The following is a 16,618-nucleotide window of genomic DNA, read 5'->3' on the forward strand; positions in this document are numbered from 1 at the left end:
CCACACCGCATATTAACAGGCCAAATGTGTGAAATGGGGAAAGTGAGGGGAAGATGATAGGACAAAATTGATCGCTATGGCAGGGTGGTAGCTGCAGAACAAAAATCCCTGGTCTCCTCTTCCTAGGCAGCCACCCCCACTGTCTCCTGGTCTCCCTTCCCTTGCAGAACCACGGGGACACCTGACTGAGCACAAGATTGGGGCCACTCCTACCCCGCCCATTGAAAACCACCGACATTGGCTCCCCCACGGATTCCGAGCTGGCCAGACCTTAAGGATTGCAATGAGGGAGTTGACACCTTTTTCTGTAAACAGAGAATAAATATTTTAGGCTTTGCAGGTAAGACTGTGAGGTGATACACCATGATGCTACCCCAGAGGGAAATTTGGCAGATGACATGCTAGATACTTGACCCAGCAGTTCCACTTCTAGGAATCTATGCAGGATAGGTTAGCAGAAATGGAGTGACATGCAAAAAAAAAGCAATGCACGTGCATTGAAGCATTATTTGTAACAGAAAAAGATTGACAGCCTAAACATCATCGTGAGGGGACTGGTAATGAAGCCTGGGACCCAGAAACTGGATTATTATGAAGCCATAAAAAGAACTGAAGAATGAGGAATAACTTATTTATCTAGAGTAAATTGTCTTAGAGCACACGTGGTGGGGGGGGGGGCAGAGAGATGGAGAAGCAGACTCCCCACTGAGTGGGCAGCCCAACATGGGGCTCCATCCCAGGACACCAAGATCACAACACAGTTGTGATCACAGTTAAATCACAGTTAATCACAGTTAAATGTCTGAGCTGAAGTCAGACATTTAACTGAGTCACCCAGGTGCCCCTAGAATAAATTGAGTTCTTTTTTAAAAACCAAATATATTATCTTTACTATTGTAGAAAAGGAAAGAAATATGAATACTTATACATCTATCTTTTCAAGAAAGATTAAAAAGCTAACAAGTTACCTAGATAGGGAAAGAGAACAGGGTGAGGCAAGGAAACTGAATGTATCTTGTTGCGTGGTTTTACCCTTGGACTAATGTTTATGTTTTACATAATTAAAAAACAAAGCAAAAAGCAAATCCCTAAACACCAAGAACAAATGAATCCAACTGTGTATCAAGTTGATGCCATAATTACTGGGGGAAAAAACTAAGTGATTTTAAGAGAGTATTTTCACTGTGAATCTCCAGTGGGATATGGTCTAAAAATAAAAAGAATTGCAAAGAAATCTTAAACTATAATTATTGGCCTTGTTAGTATTGATATTGTGAAATTATTTAAAGTATACTGTGGGGTAAAACAAATAATCATGTTGATGTTGTTAGCAACCCAGGTTGTCAGGATTATAATATAAAATCAAGAAAATCCTTAGACTCTTACATTGGAATTGGAAATCAGTAAAACATTTTTTCCCTTTGAAGAAAGTATTTTTTAGTCTGTTGCAAAGGCCCAGAAGCACCAATAAGCCAGGAGTAATCAGCATTCATAGTGCCCACATTCTGGTCTCCACGGTTTCTCACCAAGAGACCTCCTTCAGTAAGGGGCCAGTGTCCGGTGGGGCGCAGCTGTGTCACACGAGCCTTTACCATCCCAGTTAAGCAAGAAAAATATCACAATCCGACCTGTGGGGGATCCCTGGGTGGCTCAGCGGTTTAGCGCCTGCCTTCGGCCCAGGGCGTGATCCCGAGGACCCAGGATCGAGTCCCACATCGGGCTCCTGCATGGAGCCTGCTTCTCCCTCTGCCTGTGTCTCTGCCTCTCTCTGTGTGTCTCTCATGGATAAATAAATAAAATCTTAAAAAAAAAAAAAAGCACCATCTAGTACCTCCTACTGAGATAATGGGTCATCAGATCTAAAACCAAGAGGAGAAAAATGGATGGGAAGCCTTACAGCCTGAACCACTGCTCAATCCTAGGGCCACTAAGTGGGACCACCAGATCCAACACCATAGGGACCTCAGTGAAGTGTCCTTACCTACTTCCACCTGAATCCAGTCCAGCCGCTAGATTAAACTTACCCAGTTTATTTTTTTTTTAAAGATTTTATTTATTTATTCATGAGAGACACACAGGCAGAGACAAGCAGAGAGAGAAGCAGGCTCCACGCAGGGAGCCCCATGTGGAACTCCATCCTGGATCCCAGGATCATGCCCTGAGCCAAAGATAGACACTCAGCCGCTGAGCCACGCTAAGTCTCTAAACTTACCCAATTTATAGAAAATACAAGGGCTGGCGGAAAATGTTAAGCACTGCCAAGGAGCTGTAAGCCAAATCTGGCACGGGGGACGTTGCACAGGAAAACACAAGTTTCTTTACTGTAATAGTATAAGGAGGGAGACTGCTGTTGGGTGCGAGTCTCCAGAGCGCTGTGATCGTCAAAGGCAACATGTGCATCAAATCAGATTTCTTATTTGGAGCCCGCACTAGACTTCTGAGGCCGCTGTAGCACCTGCCAGATCTGATGGGTTAAAGCAGAAATTTGTTATCTCTGAGTTCTAGAGCTGGGGCCGAAAGTCCAAAAGCCAGGTGTCAGCAGGGCCTTTTCCCTGAGGCTCTTCTAGCTTTGGTGGCTCCAGGCTTCCGTGGCTCATGGTAGCATCACCTCAGGCTGTTTCCATATCTCATTTTTTAGCCCTTTTTTTTTTTTTTATAAACTCCAAAAACAAGTTTATAAAGTAGAAAGTAACAGCCTGTCCAGACCATTATTAACAGTTGGTATCTTTTTCCAGATTTTGCTTTAGAGATGTGTGAACAGATTTTTCCCCCCCACAAAGATGAGTATAAAATATAAACACTGCTTAGGCCCATTTTGACACCTCCTCCTCTTCTGTCTTAAAACTCAGTCTCTCTTATACGGCCTGTGATTGCATTTGAGCCCACCCAGATGATCCAAGATAAATTCCTTTCTCAAGACCTTTAACTTAATCCTCATTTGTCATGGAGGGTAATAATACAAGTTCCAAGAATTAGGATATGGACCTATCATTTTGAGGGCCACCATTCAGCCCACTATATATCCTGATTAGAAAAATATAAGGGAAAAAAATATATAAGGGACACCTGGGTGGCTAAGCTGTTGAGTCTCTGCCTTTGGCTCAGGGCGTGATCCTGGTCTGGGGATTGAGTCCCGTATCAGGCTCTCTGGAAGGAGCCTGCTTCTCCCTTGATCTCTCTGCCTCTCTCTGTGTAACTCATGAATAAATAATCTTAAAAAAAATTATTAAATGAACAAGAAAATTTGAATATGAACCATTAGATATTAGCAAATGTTTATTAGATGTGAAAATGATACAGGTTTTGTTTTTTTTTTTAATATTGGTTAGGGAGACATTCTTAAATATTTAGGTAGAACAACATGTGAGGGGTTAGCCACATTTTAGTAATTCCTAAAAGGAGATGATGACTATGTAGGTCTTAGGATTTCCATAATAAGTTTTTTGCAAAGCAGCTGAAAAAAAGATAAAATTGTCCACTAAAATAGCAAATGTTGCAGAATGAACTTATCCAAAAGAGCTACTCATGAAAAATATTTTAAGACTTAAATCAGTAGAGGGGCTTAGTTGGTTGGGCATCTGCCCTCAGCTCAGGTCATGATCCCTGGGTCCCTGGGATCAAGCACTATGTCTGTCTTCCTGCTCAGCAGAGAGTCTACTTCTCCCTCTGCCCTTCTCCCTACTGGTGACCTCCCCCCACCCCACCTGCTTACTCAAATAAATATGATCTTTAAATTAAAAAAACAAAAACAAAAACAAGGACACCTGGGTGGCTCAGTGGTTGAGTATCTGCCTTCAGCTCCGTGCATGATCCCAGGGTCCTGGGATCAAGTCCTGCATCGGGCTCCCTGCAGGGAGCCTGCTTCTCCCTCTGCCTGGGTCTCTGCCTCTGTCTCTCATGAATAAATAAATTCTTAAAAGAAAAAATAAACCAAATCAATAGAGATACAGCTCATCATCCTGTGCCAAAAGAAGTAAGTCAAAATACCAATAGGTGATTTTTTCCCCTAATTTGTTTTTAATATATCTAACTTAATTTTTTTCAATATATCTAACTTTAACTCAGAAATTCTAATGGAGAATTTCTCCTAAGAGAATAACCCAAACGTGGTACAAGATGGTACGGGCAAGAACACTGAATGTAATAAATTATAGCCATATTCTAAAACACTATGCAGCAACTAAATAATGTCAATATTTATTGACATGAAGAGATGTTTGAGATAAACTAAGTAGAAAAAGGGTTATATAGCCATATAGAGTATGATTCCATATTTGTTGATAACAAAAAAATACACATGTGTGAACCAGTACAATTCACATACCTCTTTATACATATAAGAAGGGGCATATACCAAAGGCCAGGATAGATACCAAAATGTTAATGTTCAGTTAACTAGGAATGATGACTTTGCAGAATTCTTATTCTTTACCTTTTATCAGCATTTCACCTTTGTACTATAAACACCTATTACTGATACAATTAGAGAAAAATATAAGCATGACTACAGGCTTGATGACCACCTTATGCCCTTAAGGAGGGTGGTGTGTGTGCTGCGTCCCTCCATGTAGATTTGAAGTACATTCTTCTAAGAACTGTGTTACTTCTCTTGGCACTTTCCAAAGTGTGTTCCCTAGAACAGCGCCACAGGTGACACAGAAAGAAGGGTTCAGTGTCCAAGTTTTCAGAAACGCGAGGCTCAGACGTTAATCTGTTATAATGTGTGCCATGCATCCCACGAGGAAAAGACAAAGGACACCCGCATTCATTGGACCATTTTTATATCCTGCATAGACTAGGAATATATCTACTTAATACATTTTAGAAATACCAACACACAAGCCTGAAGAACAAGGACTGTTTACATATTTCCAATGAGGGTCTGAAAGCTTCCAGCCCATTTTCCTAGATTTAGATTGATTCATCTCAAAACAGTCCCACATTTATGTTTGTGGTCTCCAGGTTAATAGCTTTGAATTTAGTTTGCATCCTCTGTCAGGTGATTTAGAGCCGAGTTTTAAACTGGGTTTCTATCCATTAGTGGGTTGGTAGTCACAACCTATACTTTTTTTAAAAACTGAAATACGGGACGCCTGGATGGCTCAGTTGTTGAGCGTCTGCCTTCGGCTCAGGGGGTGATCCCGGGGTCTGGGATTGAGTCCTGCATCAGGCTCCCTGCAAGGAGCCTGCTTCTCCCTCTGCCTGTGTCTCTGCCTCTCTGTGTGTCTCTCATGATCAAATAAATAAATATAAATAAATAAATAAATAAATAAATAAATAAATAAATAAATAAATAAAATCTTAAAAAAAAAAACCTGAAATACCAACTATCAGAAGTTAGCAAGGGCAAGTAATGTTTTTGTGGAACTTTTGTGTCCACATATAATCACATAATATAGATATATGTATGTATTGGTCACAATAAAAAATACAAAAAAAATTTGCAATCCAAAAATTTGAAGGCCACCGAATTAGACATGAATTTGTTGGTAAATAAGAAAAAATCAACACCTATTGATTTGATAAAATCAATACCTATCTATTGACAAATAGATAAAATCAACGCCTGTTTCAATACACCCAAACTCTTCCTAGTATAGCTTGGGTAGCAAATTATTATTATTATTTTTTTGGGGGGGTAGCAAATTAAAAGGAAAATTAGTTATCAAGGCAATACAGCCAGCTAGATCTCTAACTTACAAACAATACCAAAAGTCTTTTTGAATATTGGGTGCTTAGTTTTTCCTCAAAGAAACTAGGTTCCCAATTAGTTCACAAAAGCCAACTTAAACTATGTAGCTTAAAACACAGTACTAAGGTCATTACACTTCTCTACCTGGTCTACTTACTCGCATCTGAGGGTCAGTAGATCTCCTAGGACACACTCCCCGCACCCGCACGGTGGGCCCAGCACCAAGCAACTCCTTAATGCGGGCAAGCACCCGCCATTCGATGTGGCGTTCCTCAAGTTGTGCTTAGGATCCTGGAGGGGGAAGGGATCAGAAGTTTAATAGTCTTCAGCAACTGAGGTAGAATATGGGGCTCTCCAGAACATCTTCTGAACACCCCAGGTCTGGGTCCCTCCCACCACGTCCCAGCTCTGATAGGAGGCCAAACATGAGAAAGACACTTGCTTACCAATAGTTTTTGTGTGGGTTTTTTTTCGTCTTTATCAATTTTTAGGAGACTGCCTTCTAAAAAAGAACAATGGTCTTCTCTACCTTTTTTTCAGATCCCCAAACTACTGCAATTACAAATATATATATCACTGGTTTTATTTATTTATTATTTATTTTTAAGATTTTATTTATTCATGTGGGACACACAGAGAGAGGCAGAGACACAGGCAGAGGGAGAAGCAGGCTCCATGCAGGGAGCTGACGTGGGACTCGATCCCGGGCCTCCAGGGTCACGCCCCGGGCCGAAGGCGGCGCTAAGCCGCTGAGCCGCGCCGGCTGCCCCGTCACTGGTTTTAATGTCGACAATTGGCTACTGACAAGCTCAGCTGTGGATTTCATCGCCCGACTGCTTTCCGCATAGGCTGCTTAGCTCTAAGAATTCTATTACCAACAGTTTGCACCGAGACCTGCAGTCCCTGGAGAAGCGTGGCCGGGGGTAGCTCCCCAATTCAGGAGCTGGGGGAACTGGCCGGGTCTGAGCAGTCGCCCCGCGGGCCGGGGATCCCGAAGGGCTGACGAGGAGAGGGCACCGCGGGGAGGCTCAGCCAACGCCGCTTCGGGAGGCCCCCACACGCCCGCACCCCAGCATCCCGGCTGGGGCAGGATGCAGATGCCGCTCCTCCAGGGCTCCGGGGACTAGACGGTCAGCTGAACCCCGGGGGCCGGGGGGACCCGGGGGGCCCAGGATCCCGGCGCACTGCCGCCAGCGGCCTAAGCTCGAGGGTGTCGCGGCCGAGCGGCGCATCCAGGAGCCCAGCTCGGGACCCGCCCCGGGGGAACCGGCTCCGACGGCGGCAGGCTCGAGGCTTGGCTCTGCGGTCCGACCCTGCGGTCGCGCGGGGCAGGTTGGGGCGCTCTGAGGGAGGGAGGGTCAGGAAGCATTGGGGCATACGCTCTGCAGGTTTGCCAGACGGCCTTTATTACATCGGAAAAGCAACACTAGGCACTAGATCTTGCAAAATATGTTCTGACCGACTCTAAACTTTCCGAAATTAAAAATGTGTAACCACTGTAAAGTTTTTCATGAACAAAAAAGTTAAATACAAATTTTCATATGCAAAATAGATTATTGTATAACTGGCAGCCTCAGAGCCATGTACTAAATTTTCTTCCAAATTTCAGTGGGGATGGAATGGGGGAGATGTAAATCCTAATGAGTACAAAACTTAATTTCGGCTTTATACATAGAAAAAAAAAAAAAAAAAAAACTTTGAGGAAAAATAGCTTTTACGTTGAATGGTATCCTCTGAAATCAGCAGCCCAGGCCAGCCCTGACAACTCTTAAAGTTTAGACGCAACCAGATCTGGGATGAAAATGAAGATGTAGGGTTTACAGTTACTTCAAATCCAGTTTCAAGAGTAGCCAAGTCACCTCATTTCCAGAAAGAGCAGTCTCCCGGATGACCACTACACTCCTCTGAAGACACCTGGAGAGCTAGAGTTCCTGGGCGGCAGTTCCACGTTGCCCGGGGCCCATGCCAACGCTGTGGTGTCCGACTTCCTCAGAAAGGCAACCGGGCCCCCCACTGCGGCGCTTCTGGCATTTGCAAGCCCCCAAAACCAGATCTCCAGCTTGGAGCCGGCAGCCTCTGCTCCAGCCTTAGAGAAGTGAATTACCACCGCCTTCCTCCCCCCCACTGATTGCCCTCCTGGTCTTCAGCTGGGAGCGGAGCCTGACTGATATTCCTTTCAAAAATAAATAGTTCGAACAGGTAATTCAGAGTTAACTGTAAGAGCAGCAGCAGACAGCCACTGCCCGTTATGTTTGCAAATGAGTGAGCGAATGAACACGTGAACAAACACACAAAAAACAAATTGTAGAATAAATCCTGCATTTCCCACATTCATAGGGAAAAAAAAAATCTTTAAAAAAAAAAAAAGTATGAATTAGCGTTTGTTCTTGTGTGGGTTGAACGATCCAGGCTGCGAGCAGGCACAGGCTCGCGCACGGCCGCGCAGAAGCCCCACATCACGTGGGGCCGGGGCAGGAGCGCCGGGCGCGAGCTGCGGCTCAGTGCCTGCGAGACCAGAGCTGATGCAGGGACTTTTGAACCCACGATGCATGAGGTATATGGAAACATCCGTCCTCCGTGACAGGACCACCAGCAGCTCGAGGGACTGGGCGGGGCCTCCTCACAGCAACTGCTGATGAAGGATCTCCCACACCATCTTCTTCCGGAAAAGAGGCATCTGGTGCTGCAGGGGGTCCACAAACAACACACCATAAGTTACACAGTGTCAACAACCCTTAGGTGTAATCCTCTAAATAAACTATGTCCTTTATATAAGCCTTGACTCTCTTATGTCATGATTCAGACTTAAAAGCCATAGATCAGGAGGTTATAATGTTATTGTTATATTGTATGTGTCACAAGCGTTTTTACAGGTTAAGGAAAACCAAAGCAGGTTGCAGAAGTATACAAGGGAATCCCTCAACTACTTTGTAACACAAAGACATGAACCAAAATGGAAACACCCAAGTGGTAGCATAACACAAAACTCTTCTACTTACATCTATTTTCAGAACATTCAAAAATGAACATATTTTGCTGTCTTTGAGAAAAACATGAACTCTATTTAAATAAAGGAAAATAACATTCAAAAATTTGTTTTACCAAATGTACACTGCCAATTCTGTTCAAATGGCATCTTCTGCCCTTCAAATCTCATGTCAGTAGATTGAAAGAGCAAATAACTCGTTATTTAGAAGCATCAAAGAATGAAACAGCTTTGCTTAATATATTATTCTGCTTTACGATAATCACGACAGCCAATTTTCAAAGCAACACACGAAACAAATCCAAAATTAGCTGTAACTCAACTAGTTCTCTCTCTCTCTCTCTTTTTTAACTAGTTCTCTTTTTGATGAAATCAGAAGTTCACACCCTTGAGGTACTCCTGGCATCTCATTATAATAAGATAGATATACCACTTTGCTATCAACTAGTGATTTCCTACCTAGAGGGGCCTAAAAAGTCGTAACATATGAATATGTAAGTTATTTTAAATAGCTCAAAACATGTAGTAAAAAAAAAAAAAAAACCACACATTTATTCTTAGTAAAACTAATGAAATTAACCAATACCAAGTGCCTTTATTTTAGACTAGAATTATAGTTCAGCATGGGAGACCTCGTTACTTCATGTTGCTTCAAAAGCTTGGAATATAGTTATTAGTCTTATTTGATAAGTACAATTTGGTGGACAGTATCTGTTCAAGTGAGGCCTGTTTAAGAAAAATATTTTTTAATTTAATTAATTAATTAATTAATTTGATAGAGACAGCATGCACACATGAGCAGGGAGGAGTAGGAGACGCAGGACTCAATCTCAGGACCCTGAGATCATAACCTGAGCTGAAAGCACACATTTAACTGAATGAACCATCCAGGCGCCCCAGAAAAATATATTTTAGAGTGGGTTGTGGGGCAGCCTGGGTGTGATCCTGGAGACCCGGGATCGAGTCCCGGGATCCCACTGGGCTCCCTGCGTGGAGCCTGCTTCTCCCTCTGCCTATGCCTCTGCCTCTCTCTCACTCTCGCTCTGTGTCTCTCATGAATGAATAAATAAAATCTTTTTTTAAAAAATTAAAAAGAAAAATAAAGGGGGTTGTCCTCAGTTATAAAAAGGCTGAGAATCCACTATTACAAACATAAATTCTCAAGAGTTCCAACGCACTCAAATTCCCACTCAAATACAGTCCTGGAGAACTCTAAGTAGACAGCACAGAAGGGAAAGGCAGCACTTGCAGCTAGAGCTCAGACCTGTGGCTTAACTTCTTGCAAGGCCTGATCTCCCCAGGCTATTACATACTCTTACAGGCCTCCTCCTTTGTCCAGAAATACTCAGGAGCCAGTGAACACTGGAGTTTGGAGATGTGCAAATGGGCTCCCTAGTCACTAAAGAGGAGGAGCAACCTAAGGGCAGATGCAGGGACAAGCCCTGATCCTGGCGGAGTGAAGCCACAGCCGAGGGTCACAGCAGTAATAATGGCACCACAGCTACCCTCCAATGACCTTACTGTGTGCCAGGCACTGGGAACACGCTCCATGTCTATCTTGTTCACTGCCAAGTAAGTGGGTGAGGAGGGGCTTCACTCACCTGAGTAAATGTGATAGGTTTGTCCCTAGAGATATAATCTGCATATTTACAAGTAAACATTCCACAATCACTCCCATTCAACTGTTGAGGAATCTCCTAAAATTACAAAAAAAAAAAAAAAAAAAAAAAAAGAGGGGAGAAAGGGATAAAATGTCATCAAATACAAACTCCTTTGAGTTCTTATAAATATTACCATGGATGAACAATATCTTAAAGGTACATGTTAAAGGTACACAAACACAGTCTTTATGCGGTATAAGAACCCTACCCATGACATGGAGTATGTGACCCCCACAGAAAATATTTTTCAGAAAGAAAAAGAAAAGTGAGAATTCCCTGTCTCCTCTCATATTGGGAAACCAAACTGGAAGAAAGTTTATTAGTTAAGTAACAGGAATTCTAGTCAGAATGGGTTCAGAAGCATTTTATAAATTTTAAAAAGGGCTAAGTGTGGCTCAATCAGAAACAGGCTTACAATACAACTAACCTATTTCCATAATGCAGGGTTTAGCTTCTCTTCTGGAGGCAGCAAAATAAGACCACAACTTTCAACCCCCACAGCTACAAGCAGGAGAAAGAAAAAAGCCTCTTGATAGGCTTTAACTAATCAGGATCTTGCTTTGATGGCTCAATTCTGTGCTGAGGCAAAAGCATAGCTTACTGCAAGCAGTGCTAAAGGCATCATAAACCGATCCCCATGAGCTAAATTCACACATTGCCCAGGCCTCTGGGGCCCTAATGTTGGCCAGCCCCAAACACACTTTGGCTGTTGGCTCTCTGGAGCACAAGATAGTAAGAATAAAAGACAGTCTGAATCCCCCGCTGGAAAACACTCTAGAGGACAATAGTTCAATTTTTATTCAAAGAAACACACATGATTATTGTAAAAAAAAGAGAAAAGATTGTTTGAACATGCACAACACCCACACCTATGGTAGGTAGCTTGAACTTTTCTCCTGAGCATAGCATCTCTCAGTATGGAGACAGCTACAGACTCCAATGTACAAAGGAAGAAAATTTGTTTTCTTTGTTACATCCCCACACCAGAACACTGTATATTCATCCTAACAGACTCCTCTTGGTTCTGTGCTCTCCTCAGGAAATCTCAAAACTTAACCTTCTAATTATTCAACTTAGGAAAATCTCTTGGGTAAAGATAGGTGGGCCATTACACACGGGTGAGGGCTGAGACTGAAATAGCTTACTTTAAAAAGGAAGCCATTAGGACTCAAAAATGTATGCATTCACAAGCCCTGAACAGCATTCAAATCTGGCAAGTAAAATACAAAACATGTTCACAAAGAGCATATTTGTCTCTTGAGGACCTGTGGCATGAGACCCTTAAGACCTAAAGAAACAAAATTCCCAGATAAGTAACAAGAACTTTAAATTTTTATTAGCACCAACCAAGAAAAATAGCTGACTTGAGTTTATTAGCTTTTTTGAGAAACATACTAGCATATAGTTAACATTTATAATTTATTTTTTTAAGGATTTATTTGAAAGAGAGACTGTGTGTGTGTGTGTGTGTGCGCGCGCGCGCGCGCGCGTAAACAGGAAGAGGGGCAGAGGGGACAGAGAATCTTCAAGCAGATGCCCTGCTGGGTGTGATGCCGGATGCAGAGTGGATCTCACAACCCTGAGATCATGACCTGAGCCAAAATCAGAGTCGGATGCTTAACTGACTAAGCCACCCAGGTGCCCCAACATTCATGTTTAAACAAGAAATAAAGACTAGGTAGCAGATACCTTGATTAAATGAATTTCTAAAGATTTAGAAATAGATAATTCTTAAGACCAGCTTATGCATGCCTAAGGATAAGTAAGGGGAGGGAGGAAGCCAAGTCTACATAATATGTCACAGCCAGTAAATGCAACAAAACACTCCAAATATCATCACTTACATGTGGCTTCATGCTGTAGTGGGTCCACTCTAAAAGATTCAGATCAATATTTCTTTTGGTCTTACTTTCATCCTGTAAATACTGACTAAAAAAACAACAAAGAAAGAATATATTGATGAATCCCTGTGGAGACTTACCATTATGATTACAAAGGACATTACAAAGGACATTACAAAGGATGTTTAACAGGCAAGCTATTCTCAAATCCATCTCTATTAGCTTTTTAAAAAAACATGATTGCTTTTGATCTTTATTTTTTTTTTCCTGCTTACAAAAACTGTACATGCCTGAGAAAATTAAAATTTGTAAAATATAAAATGCAAAAGACCTCATAATAGCCACTCAGAATAACTATTAATATTTTACTGTGATTTCTTCTAGTTCTCCACTCCTTACACATAATTTAAAAACATACACTTGGGATCCCTGGGTGGCGCAGCGGTTTGGCGCCTGCCTTGGCCCAGGGCAAGATCCTGGAGACCTGGGATCGAATCCCACATCAGGCTCCCGGTGCATGGAGCCTGCTTCTCCCTCTGCCTGTGTCTCTGCCTCTCTCTCTCTCTCTCTCTGTGACTATCATAAATAAATATAAATCAAAAAAAAAAATTAAAATAAAAACATACACTTTATTCTATTTTTAAAAGTACTTCATTTTACAACTTGCTTTTTCCCAGTTAAAAATAGATATAAAATGTGGAGCAATGTGTGAAATGGGTAAGAGATGAAGAGCACACTTACCATGATGCACACTGATACATAATGTTCTATAATGGCTGAATCATTATACTGATATATTGTACACCTGAAGCTAATGTAACACTGTATGTTAACTGTACTGGAAGTTAAAAAAAAAAAAAAAAAGATCTAAAACAGAAAATACACTGGTGCCTGGGTGGTTCAGTTGGGTAAGTGTCTGCCTTCGGCTCAGGTCATGATCCCAGGGTTCTGGGATTGAGTCCCATATCAGGCTCCCCACAGGGAGCCTGCTTCTCCCTCTGCCTTTGTCTCTACTTCTCTCTCTGTGTCTCTCATAAATAAATAAATAAAATATTTTATAAATAAATAAATAATAAAAAAATAAAAATAAAACAAAGTTCCTATAGTTGTGGTGAGTACAGCATAACTAGAGAGTAGTCAAATTACTAATTTACATATCTGAAACTAATGTAACATTGTGTATCAACCATACTTCAATTAAAAATTAAAATAGAGGGCAGCCTGGGTGGCTCAGTGGTTTAGCGCCACCTTCAGCCCAGAGCGTGATCCTGGAGCCCCGGGATCAAGTCCCGCATTGGGTTCCCTGCGTGGAGCCTGCTTCTCCCTCTGCCTGTGTCTCCGCCTCTCTCTATCTCTCTCTGTGTGTATCTTATGAATAAAAAAATAAAATCTTAAAAAAAAAAATTAAAATAGAAAACAAATATAAAACAAGGCAACTGGCCTAGACAAAAAAAAAGAAAGCCTCTGCCATGAAAAATGAAAAAAGGAAGACTATTCTAAATTATTCTAAAGAGACATTAAATCCACATGAACCCTGACTGACTGCCTTCCTAGATGAAGGAAAAAACTATAAAATATACCTGAGGAAATCAGAACATGAACCAAAGTTACAAGTTACAATATGACTGATGGCTAGTTTTTCTTTAAAAAAAAAAAAAAATTCTTTGAGAGAAAGGGAAAGGAAGAGAAAGAATCTCAAGAAGACTCTCAGTTGAGCACAGAGCTCAACATGGGGCTGGATCCTATGACCCTGAGATCATGACCTGAGCAGAAACCAAGTCAGACACCAACCAACTGAGCCACTAAGGTGCCCCCCTTGGCTGATTTTCTTAAGTGTGATAAGGACTTACATAAGGGGGCCATAAGTAATATATACTTAAGTATTAAGAGTAATTTAATTTTATTCAGGTCTTCTGAGGGTTCTCAAATTTAAGCCAGGCATCTCCATTCTCATCCTACCCTGCATATAAAGGAAACCAGCATCAGTGAAGCCAGAACTTACACTCTCAGTGGGAGCAATATCATCGCCCCCAGGGGGTGGAAATTCGTTCTTGGAAGGCAAGAATCCTAGATGTTTCAAAAAGGTTTGTAGCCCTCTAAACCCAACAAATAAAAAGTCTTATTCCTTAGCACTATTTTCTCTTGTCATGGAGAAATTAAATTTTTCTCTGGGGGTGGGGAGGTAATGATGCAAAAAAAAGTCAAGAAAAGCTGAACTGGGAACATCAGGAAAGGAAGTGGGCCTTAGATACCCATGGAGAGAGAGGAAGAAAGAAAGAAAAAAGAGTCAGTGTGACAGAAGTATGATTTTTGTGTATTCTTACACTTTGCTGTGTGATTTCAGTAATAATAGTGATTTTAGTGAAATATGTATGTGTATGTGCACATGTATGGATGTGTACACATTTCACATACATCTTAAACGGAAAACACTAGGAGGAAATAACTGCTTTAATAAACAATCTGGTGTATCTTATGATTTTTTTTAAACTTTCTTCTCTTTAAACTTTCTATTCAAGATAAATACCTGTAAAAAAGAATCTTTTACACTAAAATAGTACTGAGAAAGAGAGAATGGAACTAATTGTTGTTAATAAGTTTTCTTGTCATTCATTTAAAAGGTTCATATCCTTATAAAACTTATTCAAGTACCCTTACTAAAATTAAAAACGAGAACTCCCATTTGCTTCCAGTGAGCAGAGAGACTGCTCTTACTGAACTGCTTCCTCACTGTGAAATTCATATCACCACTTTACACAGCTCAGTTAAGCAGCTATGCTTGAAAGGCAGGTTTCTAGCAATTACTATTTGAAATATTGCCTATAAAGCATATATGCTTTAACTTAAAAGTTACCTCTTGGTTCTGAGATGAACCCAACTCTCTTGGAAAGCATAGAGACATGAGTGGGTTGAAGAATTCAAGGAATAAGACTCCCTAGCTAACAGTTCTTTAAAACATTCAGAATAATGTATCAATCCCAAAGGATCCTAATTCAAATTACAGCATCCTATTAAGACATATTTTACAATTACAATGCATGACAAACTTGTTTCCAGTGATGCTACTAAATAAAAGTGCTGGATAAGATCAAATATTAGGTTCTTTATTGATGAGTTCAAGTCAATTCCTGAACAACTAGAAGGACATTCACTAAACATTACACTACCATCCACCAGAGCCTTCTAGGCTTAGATAGAAGACAGATCACCTAACAAGGGCACAATGATGCAGCAGTGAAGTTTTTCAGCCTTTACTTACAGAAGAATCTCACAGATCCTGTGGCCCTTTTGTCCCATAGAATCCAGATATTTAAGACACCTTTTTCTTAGGTCTATCACCTGTAATGGAAAAACATAACATCCAGAAACATCTTAACAGGAGAATATTATTTCTAAAAGGAAAAGCAACTTTTAAAAAGTCAATACATGTACCAACATAAATGGATTTCTAAGACACATTTCTTCTAAAATATCACAGGTAATATGAGCTTCATTTCTGTAAAAGTATGTACTTCTAGTCCTGGAGAAAAGCCTAGAAACTTACTCACCAAAACATTAGTGATCCTCTCAAAGTGATGAGCTTTTTTGGTTTTGTTTTTTAGTTTGTATCATACTTTACTCTTCTATAATAAATCTGTACCATCTTGTAAACAAAACTAAGGAAATCAAATAAAGAATTCATATGTGTACTAAAACTCTTTTCCTGTTTTCCTGTATGCCATCTAGCTTTCTAAGTTGTTCAACTCAAGAGCCAAGAAGCGACTCTACAGAGTACACCTTTATATGTACTACTGGGCTTTTAACTGGACAGAAAAAGGTAGGCTTCATTATTCAAGAAAACAGCCATTATACAGACTCCAACAATTAACCCTCTCAACTCACCACGAGGCTCCAATGTACCTTCCGATGAATAGGAACTAGAATAAGTTCTTGTTCAAAGAGATTGACCCCTTTGGTCCATCTTTTCACTGCTTGGTAACCACCCGACTTTAATTTGGGATAGAAAAAGGTACTGAATGCATGAAGTGCTGGATACCCTTGTTTTTTGTTTCTTTCCACCAGAAGATTCATATAAAAATTAATGACCTGTAATACCAAGGGAGTAAACGTCAGAACATGGCAAGTACATTACCACAACTAAATTTCTACCTATCTGAATTAGAAGGTAAGGAGCTTCAGGAAAGGAAGGTACTAGAGAGGGGGATGAAAGGACTGTTTATGGCAGGATATGGAAAATAAAGGATAATCAGGGCAAAATGCAAGGAATTAAGGAGTGAAACTGTACTTTTGAAGCATGTGAGCAAAAGAGCCAAGAGAAGAAACTCAAGGAAAAAGTCTGCAATAATGAAAAGGTGTATGTAACTATATCACATGAAAAAAATATGCAGAAATATTAACTAGAGTTTTATTACTTATAAATTTTACCATGTATAAAAAA

The 16,618-nt window shown here is 40.8% G+C and overlaps 1 protein-coding gene and 1 long non-coding RNA gene across 2 annotated transcripts in view; both read right to left on the minus strand.

Moving 5' to 3' along the window:
• Positions 1-3,253: 3,253 nt before the first annotated feature.
• Positions 3,254-5,983, minus strand: LOC140598226 (uncharacterized). Its single transcript, XR_012000435.1, has 2 exons — positions 5,850-5,983; positions 3,254-4,633 (listed from the first exon to the last, which is right to left on the minus strand). It is a non-coding gene; the product is annotated as an uncharacterized lncRNA (long non-coding RNA).
• A 1,092-nt stretch (positions 5,984-7,075) lies between these two features.
• Positions 7,076-16,618, minus strand: part of SENP2 (SUMO specific peptidase 2) — a 32,292-nt gene continuing 22,749 nt past the window's right edge. The window contains exons 13-17 of the mRNA XM_026007312.2: positions 16,063-16,266; positions 15,440-15,519; positions 12,184-12,268; positions 10,280-10,375; positions 7,076-8,375 (exon numbers count right to left, since the gene is read on the minus strand). Of these exons, the coding sequence (XP_025863097.2) occupies positions 8,313-8,375; positions 10,280-10,375; positions 12,184-12,268; positions 15,440-15,519; positions 16,063-16,266 (528 nt within the window). The 3' untranslated portion in view covers positions 7,076-8,312. The remainder of the gene's footprint in view (positions 8,376-10,279; positions 10,376-12,183; positions 12,269-15,439; positions 15,520-16,062; positions 16,267-16,618) is intronic.

Source organism: Vulpes vulpes, chromosome 3 (assembly GCF_048418805.1).
Source record: "Vulpes vulpes isolate BD-2025 chromosome 3, VulVul3, whole genome shotgun sequence".
In the NCBI taxonomy this organism is placed as follows: domain Eukaryota; kingdom Metazoa; phylum Chordata; class Mammalia; order Carnivora; family Canidae; genus Vulpes; species Vulpes vulpes.